Source organism: Mastigoproctus giganteus, chromosome 3, assembly GCF_048544385.1.
Source record: "Mastigoproctus giganteus isolate SK-2022 chromosome 3, ASM4854438v1, whole genome shotgun sequence".
NCBI lineage: Eukaryota > Metazoa > Arthropoda > Arachnida > Uropygi > Thelyphonidae > Mastigoproctus > Mastigoproctus giganteus.
In genome coordinates, this window is record NC_143577.1 from 105,599,894 (window position 1) to 105,614,997 (window position 15,104).

The window sequence follows — 15,104 nt, forward strand, 5'->3', positions numbered from 1 at the left end:
ATGAATTGGGTTTTCTCCTTAGAATCTCTCGCTTATATTTATCCCTGACCCCCATCAAAAACTGTCCCATCAGGATTTTGTCAAAGGCGCTATTTTCTTTTTCTGATACTTCTGTATTTAATTTTACCGTTAAAAATCTTTTGTAATAGTCCTCTATGCTTTCGCGATTATTTTGCCTATAATTATTTAATATCCCGATTCCTTCAAGGAACGTGATCTTTGGGGAAAATCACTTCCTTAATATCTTTTCAAATTTGTCTAATGTTTCTATTTCCATCCCTTGGATTTCCTCTATATACCTAGTCTGGGCCCTGCCCTCTAGCTTGAATTCCGCCATCATGACTATTTCTAGTTCCGTTAATTCTTCCTTTTCCTTAATCATTTTCAGTTTTCTCAGAAAATGTTCCACATTTTCTGATGGTTCCCCTTTAAATACTTTTAAAAATTTGCTTAACTTAATTGGGCCCCTATTATCATTCCCTATACTAACAATTGTTTCTCCTGATGTCTCCTGTCCATTAATATTTTCCTCCCTTTCTCTATCCCTACTGCTGTTCGCTCTCCTTGTAGCCATGACTTATCTTTCGAGGTGGGGGTTTATTCTAATTAACTAGCTATTTGCTATCAATACCTTTCTTATTCTATAACTTATTTCATCTAATTCTAAAACACAAGAAATTCTAATTCAGTACCCACTTTAACTACTTACTTTTTTTCTTTTCACTTTCTGGCTCGCCAGCTGAATTTTTTCTATCAGTTTCAGCAACTGGATTACATATATATATACCTATATATATATATATTTTTTTTTCTGTCGTTCTGAACTCAGCCTTCCGTTGTGAAGAATTATCCTGGTTGGCTCGCCAATTGTGGGGGGTGGTAAAAGATGATGTTATTTTACTTGTATCTTCTTTTATTTATATATTTTTTTTATTTATATATCCCCTTATAAACCCCTCCCACTTTAACACCTGACTTAATTGATTTCAGAAAATTCCCAGACTCACGGGGACCCCAAATATATTAAGGTATTCTTCCACTGGACTGGCTGAGTTTAGAAATGACAGACACACACACAAGAATGTAGAATATAAAATTTTTCTTTTTTATTGTCATATCATATATAAGAAAATTACAATAACCTTTAACAGAATACAGTATTTAGTTTGACACTTGTTATTTTACTAATTTTTTAAATGTGTATATATCTTGTAATTTACAGACAACCTTGTTATCAAAAGAACTACTAAATCCTAATACTTATATATATCTACCTATATATATCGTTGTGTCTCTTCATGTTGCTCCACAAAGATTTCAGTAGGTTCGGGCATTTATTACCCCTCACAACGAAAAATCTGTCTCTTTGCTCCTTAACAGTCCATGTAAGTCCATAAACCACCATCAGCCAATGAACAGACAAAATTATAATTTCATAAATGCTCGTTTCCCAACTTATTAGGAAATACATATATATTCATTCAAGAATCCTTCCTTGCAAACATGTCAACAGTCAACAATATCCAACCAATTTACTTAGTTACCTTTCCGTTCAATTAATCCATTATTTCATAATTAGGGCTAGATGCTCATTTAATTGTTTACTTGTTTAATCATTTTCTACCCCAAATAAGTCATACTCACAGCAATTTAACATTCACAATAATTCAAGGACAAAATTTTTACTTCCTACTACAGATTTACTTACTCTTAGATTGCATTACTCTGATCTCTATACTAAATTGAAATATCACTCCTTAAGTATTACACTCGTTCAAATATATATATATATAGTTAGTACTTTGACATTCTCTCTTAAAATTTATAGCGTCCTCCTAGAGTCCTTTTCATTATTAAATTAGTTCCCCTTTTTACAAATTATATTCTCAGTACTTATTCTAGCACTTACGCAATGGTCTGGTATTCCTCCCTGCTCGGTCTCTCTTCCTATCTGCTCGGGGTGAGGACTGGCAAGCGAAAGGTTGCTCATCCGGGGAACACAGTAATCTATCCTGGGTTTCTCTACCGGGTACTGCACGGCTGAAGATAATACCGGATCTTATCTCCTTTCTTCCTCCATCTGCGTTGCGTCCGAGGACTGGGATACCTTCCGGGTCGACTAGTCACTCAACTGCTCAATCAAGAAATTTGCCTCTAGGGCGTTTCACCATTCTTCCTCCATAGACTGCATTAACTTCTTCAAGGGAACGATACTTCCGACTCTAGACTTTCACAAAATAAATTCTTATAATAAATTCTCCCACTACAGCTTCCATCTCCCCAGGACTGCTTCCACCACCCAACTTAGATCACGACTCCTCTTCTCACTCTCTCCACCACAAAACTCCTCTCCGAATGAACCCAGTATCAATTTTTTCTTTCCTTCTCTCCTTTCTCTCAAAATTCCCACCGCTTTCTTCCTGGCCAATCGTTGACTTCCCCATCCTTTCCTTAGTGATCCTATTCGTCTCCCTTCATTTCCTTGGGCGTGTTTTCTTTTTCCTAGTGTGACCGAACTTCCGTTAGTCTGGAAATTACTGGCACAGTCTAGAAATTAAACGTAAGTTCCGGTCAGCAAGAGAGTTTCAGGCTTTCTTTGTGACCTCACCCCCCATTACTACGTCGCCCACGCCTGTTAGAGGTCGAACCGTGAAATTTATTAATAGGGCCACTTCCGCACTCAGTGCCCTTTCTATAGTGTATATGCTCCTGTCTTAAGTGGGATTTGTTTCGGTCCATTATGATTACTTTTACTGACTCGCTTAAGGAATTCTTTACAACCGAGATATAACTAACTGGGAGTGTCTGGAATAACCTTCGAATTCCAGTGTTTCCTAACACATGATAATTTGACTTGAAACTAACTATTTACACTACAATTAATTCTTCCAATATTTAACAAAACTTTATTAAATTATTGTAAGGCTGGGTCCTTACATTACGTTGCTCAGAATTCTGTTTTAAAATTTTAAAATATTCGATGTTTACCAACTTTATCATGATGCTTCCTTTTTTAAGTATTCTAAAAGTCTTGATTTTTCAAAATTTGAAAGCGGCTTAAAAAAAAGAACATTGGGTGAGATCAAATGTCAGGGATGTTATTGGTGTTTTTCAATCGAGTAGGTCTATATAGTTAACCACAAGTACCTTCCTGAAGGTGAATCAGATATTTTAATCGAGAGGTTGTAAATGTTATGCGTTTTACGGTTAGAAGGAAATACCGACACCAATAGGAAAATGGTACCCACATTATGATAAAGCAAATCCCCACACCTACCTGTCTGTAGATGAACATTTCGTGAAACACATTACAACTCTCTCTCTCTCTCTCTCTCTCTCTCTCTCTCTCTCTCTCTCTCTCTCTCTCTCTCTCTCTCCCTCCCCTTTCGATTTTTTTCCAAATTTTCTGAAGAGAAAACTCAAATGAAGGAAATGTGGCAAAAGAGAAGAAATTATTGAAAACACGATGAGAATACTGAGAGCCGTTCCAAAAGAAAATTTCTATGCATGCCAAAGTGCCAACATTGCTATAATAAAGGCATTCAGTTGCAGAGAGACTGCATTGAAGTGGGGAGTCGTATTCCAATAGCGTGTCATAAGTGAGTAATGATACTACTCACAGTAGTCTCAATTGAGGATAAAAATATTATAAAATAATAATAAATATAAATATGTATCTGAGAGAGTGCTTTTTTTTTTCTTGTTGATTTTAAAAATCACGTTAGTAATCATTTGATTCTGTCGATTTATTCAACCGTGTGGGTCAAAGCTACTGAGCTTTAGAGGGATGGGAAACATCTTTTGTGTGCTCTTGTGTACAAATTGGGTAAGTTGGAACATTCACATCTCTATTTTGAAGCGAGTGGCATTTAAGGTTAATGCAGAATATCCCACATATTGCATATATTTGTTTAAAATTACGAAGTCTGGTTATCGAATTGGATACTCTGACGAAGTAACAAAGGAACTGGATGCAAAAAAAATTGACATCTTATGCTTAGATTTCTAAAAGTTTTTGATCATCATCATCATCATCATCAGCCATTTTCAATCCACTGCAGGATGAAGGCCTCTCCAGCAACTTTCCAGTTCCTTCTGTTTTGAGCACTGGCCATCCATTTACTACCCAAAAACTCATGAATTTCATCTATCCATCTCCGCCTTCGTCTTCCAGGTTTTCTTCTAGCTCCTCTTGGAGACCATTTTGTTATTTTCTTAGTCCATCTGTCATCATGTCTTCGAGCTATGTGTCCTGCCCAAGACTATTTTAGTTCTTTAGTTTTGATAAGAATGTCCTTTACTTGAGTTTACTGCCTAATCCATGTGTTTCTCTTCTTATCTAACAGTCTGATTCCCAATATAATTCGTTCCATTCTTCGCTGTGTAGTTCTCAGCTTCTCTTCCATTCTTTTGGTGAGTGCCCAATTTTCACTTCCATAAGTCATGGTGGGGAGTATACATTGGTCCATTATTTTACGTTTCAGACAAACTGGGATATTGCTCTTCAGTATGTGACTATATTTCCTGGATGCTATCCATCCAAAATTTATTCTTCTCTTGACTTCCAGCCATTTATCATTATTACAGCTAATAGCTTGTCCCAGATATGACTCCATAAGTATATGACTCCACCTTTTCAATTACTGCTCCTTCAATAATTATTTCCCTTTCCGTGGCATACTTGTTCATCATTACTTTTGTTTTAGCCATATTCATCTTTAGTCCAAAATCCTTTCTAACTGTGCATAACTGATTAAGATTTTCCTCTAATTCTTTGGGATCGTGGCTTATGACCACAATGTCATCTGCAAATCGTAAATGGTTTAGGTACTCTCCGTTCACATTGACTCCTTTCTGCGACCAGTCTAATCTTCTGAAAGCTTCCTCAAGGGCAGCAGTAAACAGCTTCGGAGATATTGTGTCTCCTTGTCGAACTCCTTTCCCGATTTTAAATTTCGTACTGTCTTTGTCTAGTCTAATAAAGGAGGTAGCACTCTCATATATTTTCTTCAAAATCATAATATATGGGGTATCTATGCCTTGTCTTTCCAGTGCCAGAAACATTGCCTTATGCTGTATGGAGTCAAATGCCTTTTCATAATCCACAAATGCCAGGCATAATGGTGTTTTATATTCATTTGCTTTCTCCATTAGCTGTGATATTACGTGAAGGTGATACATAGTTGAGAATCCTGTCCTAAAGCCAGCTTGCTCTTTCGGTTGGTTCTCATCGAGTATTCTTTCTAATCTGTTAGTAATGACCCTTGTGAACAACTTGTAGATATGGGATAACAAGCTAATTGGTCTATAATTTCCAATTTCTGATTTATCTCCTTTCGTATGCAGCAAAACTATGATTGCATTATTCCACTGCTTAGGCATCACACCTTTTCTAATGCACTTTGTGAAGAGCCTTGCCAGTTTTTGTGTTATGTCTCTTCCTCCCAATTTTAACAACTGTACAGTAACTTCATCTTCCCCCGGGGCTTTCCGATTCTTCATTTTCTTCAATGCATGTTCTACCTCATCAGGAAGAATATCGGGTATGTCGTATGTGTTGGTACTCGGCAATTCACCTTCCCCACTGCTGGCATCATTCCCTTGCTCCTTGTATAATTCTCTATAGTAATCTTCTGCTATTTGAATTATGCCTTCTCTGCTGTTTATAAGTACACCATCGCTATTCTTCAGTTTCAGTATCATTTGTTTTTCTACTTTTCTTGTGTTAAATCTTCTTATGTCCTCTCTGAGTCTCTTTCTAATGGCTTTGCATAACTCAGTATACTCAATTTTCTCCCTGTCAGTGTTTTTCTTGCTCTTCATTTGTCGTCTTCGGTTCATCATGACAAGTGTTTCTTGACTAATTTTTTCTTCTTTGGATTTCTGTTTCCCTATAGGTTTCTTGGGCTTTATCACTTTCAGAAAGTTGTAATATTCCTCGTCGATATCTTGGTCCTGAGCAGTCTGCAGAAACTCAAACTTGTTCTTAAGTTCCAGTACATACTGCTTTTTCTCCTCCTCTGTTATCTCAAAGATCTTTGTATTATTTACTCGAGTCAGTTTTTTCCTTTCCTTTCCTACATCTATATCAAGTGTACATCTTACCATTCTGTGATCACGTCCAACATTTACCTTATTCAGGACGGTAACATCATTCACGATATATCTTCTGTCAGTGAGGATGAAGTCGATTTCATTAGTCGATTTCATTTGGACTCTTCCATGTCCACTTTCTGTTCACCCTTTTCTTGAAAAAAGTGTTCATTACTGACAGTCCTTGAGATTCTGCAAATTCCACAAGTCTTTCACCTCTTTTATTTCTTTCACCAATTCCAAAATTTCGTATAGTTCCTCTTTCTGCGCTGTTTTGCCTTTTTCCAACCTTAGCATTGAAGTGCCCCATAATAATAGTGTAGTGGGTTTTCTGCTCATCTAGAAGACTCTCAATTTCGGTGTACATTTCTTCAACCTCTTCATCATCATGGCTCGATGTTGGTGCATAAATCATTATAATCTTTAGTTTGTACCTCTTAGAAATCTTGAGTATTAGTCTTTGATAAAAAAAAGTTTTTTTGATAAAAAGTTTTTGATACTGTTCTACATTAACAAAAAACTGTTGTCGATAGCTGTGCAGTGTGGCACTAGGAGCAAGTACTGCTGTGGATAAATTTTTGTAGTTGAGAGAAGACAGATATTACTGTTCGTCTCTTGTTGGACTAATATTGGTCTGACGTAGCCGAGTGGTCAGGAGCCATGTGCAGTAGCATGCGCTCTTTGAGTGGACCGGTGTTCAAGCCGTAACTGCTAAATACGATTAACATTATGTATTGATGATTTATTGTAAGCCCTATTGACCTGGTGGTCGTGCCGGAGTATAAAAAGAATACTAATAATATGGCTGTGTTTATAAATTTAAATTCAGGAACGATGATTGTAAGGTAGATGTTCAGAAATTTGCTTTCAGCCAGAGCGTGCAGTGGGTATTTTGAATAAATTTAAGGAAGACCTAGACAAATTACATTAGCCAACATGATTTTTACATCTATTAATATATTAGCTTTTTGTAGTCAATATTTATGTGTAGATTCGGAGAATAATTCTTAAAATGTCACATTACGTCACAATTTCTACATATGCAGATTTTTGTGTTTACCCATATTACCTATATCTTATTGCAATTTATCTGAGTAGATATGAGACTTATCTGTTGAATTACCTGCAAGTAATAATATTTATACGTGCTCGTGGGTGGCAGCAACGTTGAGGAGGAATAATATGTTAAACCTTGTTTGTTTGCCTCCCATGTCTCTCTTTCAGTACATGGCTGGGAAGAGTACACGATTTGCTGTTTGCTTAGCACTGTATTGTTGAAATGATTAAGCAGAAGCAAAGGATGTGATGAGTCACCGTGACAGTTTATATTAAGTGTGTTTGAACGGTTAACAACAAAAACTCAAAGGAAGAAAATCTACAGTATTGCTAAACGTGCATATTGCAGTATCAGGACAAAAACTTGTGTTCTGCATATGTTATGTATTACTTGCATCATAAATCTGAGGATGTGGCTAAACTGATAAAATTAAAAGTGTGTGTTTTATTGTTCATATGGTGTGGCGAGAGCCAGTCATCCACACTGACGATTGCTGTTTCTGCATGACAAAAATATTAGGGTTTTCCAGAAAAATCAAGGACAGCATCAAATATCCTAACATTTCCACATAATGAAGAACTGTCGAAGGCAACACAACCAAAATCATGAGATAAAGGAAGCATTGGTGAACATAGTGGGATTCTTACTTACTGTTTTTCTGCAGTGAGGTTTCACAAAATACTGTTGTTTTCTATGTTTGTCAGACAATCGTGCATCATAAAATGTTATATGGGCAGCAGTGGAAGAGGAGGGCCGAATTTTTACAAGGGAGAAGTAATATAAATAACTGAACCAAAAAAAGCTTTTTCGTTCTCTACATATAAAGCTTGGATTAATGAATGATTTTATTATGGCTCTGAATAAAGAAGGAAGTGGATTCTGCTACTTCCACCACAATCACAGTGTTATTTTTCTAACTCTCTCATCTCATACGAGAGTAACTTAAATTATTCTAATTCTCTGTTTCTCGCACAACGGAATGCTTATCTGTTTATTGTCCTGCCGACAAACATCTTTAAAGTTACTAGATTCCGACGCCTCACCCGACTACACTTTAAGTGACGGCGTCCTAAAATGGCAGCGCATGCTATATATACAGTACATTAACACGCCCGGCCGCTTAACTTTTAAGTGCCCTTTTCCTTTCTTTCAAGATTTCAGAGGTCTCCGAAAATTTAATCTTAACTTACCTCCCCATCTGACCACACCGTGTTTTTCTTATTCCTTAAGTGCATTACCGCCAAACCTATTTTCACTATATGAAATACAAACGAATATACGGAATATCGTGTAAGCGGATATGTCCTACAGGTAGCAGCCTAATCCTGTGCTCTGCTTTGCTTGTTTGTTTGTTTGTTGTATGTTATTTGGTTTTTAGGAGCATTAGCAACTAAGGCCCATATTGCTCCAGGGATATGCGGTGGTCATTCCCTGACCTTTCCGCATCCTCCGTATTTGGTGGTCACGAGCTCGAACCCCAGTCCAATCAAGAAGCGTGTGCTACGCACTGCTGCTCCTGTCCACCTGGCTACGGAGGCGCCCTCTGCTTTGCATCATAGCAGTTTTAAATATCGCGCCAGTCCGGTGCGATATTATTATTATTATTATTATTATTATTATTATTATTATTATCTGTTTATTTCTCTTTCGAGACACCCATAGACAGCACGTGGCTAGAGGGTGTGGTTACATTATAGTATTTACAAGCATGTTTACATGAACTTATTTACAAAATTTGGAGATATCTCGAACCAATGGTCAAAAATACCAAGAGTGATAGGCTAACCTCATGTCAGTGCCATTTGCTTGAAAGTAGTGCAATAGGAAGGCAGTTTGATGAAATACATAGTCTGTTATGCTTGGATATTGATATCTTTGCGTTGACTAGATGGTTTAGAATCCACAGGCCTAAAGAATGCGTGGACGAGGAAGCCATTGTATTTTCTAAATATAGTATGTATTAATGGAGCCTTTATGCAGGGCCGGCCCGAACAAAAAATGGGGCCCCGGTGCAAAGTTGACTTGCGGGGCCTTGATACAATTTTCGTATAACAAAATAATTTATTGCATTTTGATATTTATTACATTGCACAAATTGGTTTAGTAAGGATTACATGAAAATGATAAATAATTAAATTATTTTAATAAAATTAACATTTCAATCACAAAAAAACTTTAATAAATCAAATAAGAAAATAATTGCTTCATATACTTATAAAATACAATTTGGTATGCGACTTAATCGAATAAGGTCACAGTATGTGATTTTTATTTAATTTTCTTACATGTTTTATAGCAACTTCGTTGATAATATCATCATAATTTAGTTTTTTGGCTATTTCGGATTCGATAGATAAAATGGCTAATGAGACAAATCGTTCTTTTTTTTGACTAATGCTAGATCTCAAGTAATTTTTTATTATTTTCAATCTTGAGAAAGATCTTTCTGCAGATGCGACGGTAATTGGTAAGGTTAATATAATTTTCAGAACAGTAACAAAATTTAGATACAATTCAAATAAATTATTTTTCAGTAAATATTGTAATATTTGTAATATTGTGATCCTGGAAGGCAAAACTCGACGACAAATTTTGATTTCATTAAATAAATCAATGCAATCAATATCGTCTTGCAAGGTCTCATTTAAGTTATTGCAACATTTAAGGAGATCGATTTCAGTCAGTTTTTGAATATTATCCGAATTATATAAAAAACCATATGATGTTTCATGTTCGTGATAAATTTCGAATCTTTTCTTAAAAGAAATAATCGCACTATCGATTATGACTAAAAAATACTGAATTTTGAAATATTCTTCGCCTGATGAAATAGGCTGATCGGTTCCTTCATAACAAAATTGCTTTGTTTTTTGTCCAGTTTTTTGATTCTTAAATTCAGATGTCACTTGTAATTCTTCAGCTGTTTCCTTTGCAGTTATTAAAGAAGATTTGAAAAAATTTAAAAGGCCTTTTAAATGTGAATTTGCAGTACCGATATCTATATTTGAATTTTGAAATATCTTGCTCACAATATTTACTTCATTCAGTATGTCATACAAAATGACCAAACTTAATAAAAATTCAAATGAAGTAAGTTTATTTTCGATTCATTGGATTTCGTTTTCATGTCACTGTTATGTTCATAAAGGTATTTCAAACTAGAGAAAATTGTGGTACTTGGTATCTCACAATTTCACGCTTTCGAGGCGACATTCCCACCTCGTTTCTGACAGTGGTTTTTGAGTAAGATGTTTGACATGCTCTTTTAATATATCCCAGCGTATCACAGAACTTGCAAAAATATTATATATGTTTTGTAAAGTCCCAAAAAATGAATTTGCAAGAGATGATTTTGAAATGTCTCCAAGAACTAAATTCAAATTATGACTTCCGCAGGGCATATACTGTGCTTTGGAATTCTTTTGCAGGAATTCCAAAGTGCTTGCACGCCTTTATTTAAACCTCTCATATGAGCTCCGTTATCGTACCCCAGTCCTCGAGAGTTCCCTAAATCTAATTCCTCCTTTTCTAATATGTTTTCAATTTTGGCTGATAACTCTTTTCCTGTCGAGTCTTTTACTGTTTCAAAACAAATAAATCGTTCTTGTATACTCACATCTTGGTTTGGTTTTTTTTTAGGAGCATTAGCAACTAAGGCCATATTGCTCCGAGATATGCGGTGGTCAGGTCAATCCCTGACCTATCCGCACCCTCTGTATTTGGTGGTGACGGGCTCGAACCCCCGTCTAATCAAGAAGCGTGTACTACGCACTGCTGCTCCTTCCCACCTGGCTACGGAGGCGTATACTCACATCACTTTCAGAGTTATCTACATTAACATATCTTAAAATAACAGATAATTGTTCTTGATGGCTTACGTCTGGAGTGCAATCTAATAAAATTGTGAAATACAGTACTTAGCTTTCTTAATTGTATTTATTATTTCTTTTCTAACTTTTTTAGCCAAAGCAGAAATCAGTTCATCTTGTATTCTATGAGATAAATAGGAACGCTGATTCTACGCACCGATCCAAATGTTGTTTCATGATTGAGTCAAATCTTGCAAGTAATTCTGAGACCTAAGAAATTACCATTGTGCGGTTTATATAAAGCATCGCTACTGCCCCTGAACGCCAAATTATGCTCTGATAAATATAAAATTGCAGCCACTATTCCTGCACAAACACATTTTAAACGCCGTGTTTCGTTTTTAATTATTTTTTTCATGTTCTTTGTCAATAGTGTTTCCACGTTTCAAATTCTTTTCAAGTTGTAACAATTTGTACATAGCTTGTAAATGATATTCTGATCTTTCGTGACTTTGTAATCACGAACTTAAATGTTAAGTCCAGTTAAACACAGAAAAGTGGTATTTCAAGAGAATAACTTACACGCATAACACAATGTGGCATCTTTGTACCTTGAGTAGAGTAACCACCTTCATTCTTGACGTTCCCCATTCGTTAATTTTCTTAAATAATAATTTTCAGAAAAACTTCTGTTATTTTTATCTTTCGGAAAATCGTGACACAGGTAGTTTTTTACTCGTGTCACACCATTTTGTATGATAGCCATGCTAAATTTATTAGTTATAATTTCGGGCCAAGTACCAGGATCATTGATATCGACATTTTCGTCTTCGTCGCTTTGTTGATTCTCTTGAAGCTGCGGTCCTCGGAATAATTCATTTTGTTCTTTGTTCGACGCTGACAAAAAATCCTCCGTCTGTACGTTTCCATCTGCTTCATGATTATCTTCCCGTTCTACAGTTTTCTTATCATCGCTTTCCTCTTCATTAGGACGAGATCTGGCTTTATGATGATCAGGATCGTTTTCGTGGATGTCGCGCGGCGTAATTTCATTTCCGCGAGTTTGATCTTCCAGTAACTGTGAATTATGCGTTTCTTCAGTTTGTTGCACATTAAAAAATTTGCGAGGGAGTTCCTCTGTTTTTCCGTAATTTCTTCTCTTTCTTTTTTTCTTCAATTCATCAGAGCCACACATATGCTTTCTTTCCGCATCTCTGTCTCTACTAGTCATGTTGCGAAATAGATACGAATATGTTATTTATTTTCACACCTCGCGAATCGCGATAAAAACGTACGATGTACGATCAGCTGTCATATATATATATATATATATTCGTATTTGTGGGGAATATTTATTCAATAATTTCAAATGAAACTCCAATAAATTATTATATAATTATTATTTTTATTTGTAAGGAGAGATATTTTAAATATATTTGAAAGAAAATATATTTTTCCGTGTTCTTTCGAGAATTCTTGGCGGGCTTTCAGATACCTTCCAAGACTATGGAAGATTTTTACAATTACCCTGATTCCAAAACAGGCTAATAGTAATAACAATATAAGCTATCGTCCAATTGCTGTATCGTCAATAATCGCTAAAATTATTCATAAGATCATGCTGCCATATCTTCAGGATGCGATCTTCGCTAATGCACCTGTCGACATGCATTTTGGTCCTACAGGGCGCTCCACAACAACAACAAGCCTAGCTGATACCATTGTGCGCATCCAAACTGCGTTTCATGATAAAGCACAATGCGATGTCTTTTACTTAGACATCAAAGGTGCTTTCGACAACATTGATCACAAGAAAGCCATTGAAATACTGAAATATCATTTCCTCATTGACACAATGGTTATATCCTATCTACAGAACAGCCTAAATCATAGAAATCTCATCTTCCCCACTAATACTGATAATATTTTCGTCACAACCACAACAGGCATTCCTCAAGGAGGTGTTCTCTCCAGTGTTATATTTTCAGCTTCTCTACAACCACTTCTACAAGAAAATCCAAATCTGCTGGCTTATGCCGATGATTTAAAGTTGTTTATTATTTCCAAATCCTGTGATGACATTTCCAAGGTTAGCCATGATGCGAATATACAGATGTGCGGAATCATCAAGTATCTGAAGAATCTCAATCTGACTATAAATACAAATAAATCTGCTCAAATAACTTATTCTTTACAGAAACAACCAAACCATTTAGAAATTAAAATTGCAAATGTTTCAATTCCCAACGTATATGCTCACAAAGACCTAGGAGTTGTTTTTGACAAAAACTTTCATTTAATTCTCACTATGTATATGTTGCTAAAAAAAATTCAAAAATCAAAATGGCCGATCAAGCAAGAAACAGCAGCGATTCAAGATAGAAAAACAGTCATAAACCATGTTCAGAGATGCATTTTTCCCATTCTGTCTTACGCCTCCGAAATCTGGTCTGGCGCTCCTCAAGTTACCGTAAAAAAATTCGTTGCTCTAGAGTATTGGGTTCTTAGATGGCTGAACAATAAACTTCGTTTTCTCCGTACAATATCCAGGCAACAGCTTTATAAAAACCTAAAAACAAAGCCACTGATACAGATGATCAACGAGTCTGGAGTCATGCTTCTTGCAAAGTTAATTACTTCTGCAACCAATTCACCAAACCTAGCCAACATAATAGCCCCCACCAACAGAGAAAACTCAAGGAACCAACAATAATTCAAATCCAAACTCTCCAGACTAAAACAAATGGACAGGATGTTCCTCAATGCATCCCTTTACCTCATAAATTATCACAACATTGATTGTAAGAGGTTGCTCAACTCTGAAGCCTACAGGAGTCTCATATCCAAACAAATTATGAGAAATACAAACAGCTGCCTGCCTGCAACCCAGTAACTACATCCGAGAGCCAAATGTCCTGCAATAGATATTTTTGATAATTATAATTCATATTCGTTGTTAATGTATATATAGAATATGCTATGTATTTTTTTATATATATATTTGTCTCCTTTGTACTGAATTTATGCCCCTAGCCCAGTGCTGTGATGGGCTTGCTGTAGTTGCAATAAATGAATATTTATTTATTATTATTTATAATGTTAATAACATGATTATTGACATTTTATTTCTTATGTATATTAAAAATATGGCCATTTTATGGCGATGTTGTTTTTGCGACAGTATTAAAACAAAAAAAAAAAATGAAACCATTTTTATTTTGCAAAATCAGTTAGCGGCGCGGGGCCTTCAGAAACGCGGGGCCTTGTGCGCTCGCACCGTTCGCACTCCCCTCGGGCCGGCTCTGCCTTGATGGATTCCTCTCCTAAAACTACCGGACCAGATATTTCGTTAGGAACTAGTTTATTCATTGCCATTGTAATGGCAATGAATAAACTAGTGGTAGGACTCTCTAAGATAGTGACTGTCAGGGTTCGTGTTATGCTTTCATTTTTTATTGTATCTGAAAGTATACATTCCATGTATGCTTCAGCCTTTCTCGATACTGCTATCATCAGGGGGAGGTGTGAAACAAAAACATTTCTGCGAATGATCAGATTTGTTTAATTTAATTATTTTATTTTATTTTTCCAGCCTGGTCGACCTCCTGCATACTCAATGCGCTTGAAGACAAAGTTACCACGTGATCCTACACCTAGGCCTGCACCGGACTCTTATTATACAGAAAAGGTGAAGGTTCATCTTCCGATTTCTCCTGCTTATACTATGAGGATACGTCACTCTGAGTACATCAGGCCACTCTTTCTACTTCTTGACGAGGATTAGTATTTTATGATATTTCTATACTGAATGATAGAAATGGGCCAAATTTCTTTGGAATAGAAAAGTGCAAAAGATAAAGGCTTTCTGATTCACAACCGTAGTTACTTTTGATACAAGCACGTGCAGATGATTAGAGAGTTATTTTGATATATTTTAATATAAAGGTATTATTACGAGAAATTGATTTTGGTTTTATTTATTTATTGTGACACTTTCTAATAGAACACTTTCATTTATGATGGAAGGTTTGCAAACCGCTTCCAAATCATGTATCATATACCCTTTCCTGCCAGAATGTGTTTGTTTTCCCAAAGCTTAAATTTTTTTCTGCCAGAATGTGTTTGTTTTCCCATAGCTTCAATTT

At 35.9% G+C, this 15,104-nt stretch overlaps 1 protein-coding gene across 1 annotated transcript in view; it reads left to right on the forward strand.

Annotated features, from left to right (window-relative positions):
- The window catches only part of LOC150088204 (ciliary microtubule associated protein 1A-like), a 50,454-nt gene extending 35,711 nt beyond the window's left edge, over positions 1 to 14,743 (forward strand). The window contains exon 4 of the mRNA XM_090370068.1: positions 14,552 to 14,743. Coding sequence (XP_090226194.1) covers positions 14,552 to 14,743 — 192 coding nt within the window. The remainder of the gene's footprint in view (positions 1 to 14,551) is intronic.
- Positions 14,744 to 15,104: the final 361 nt, after the last annotated feature.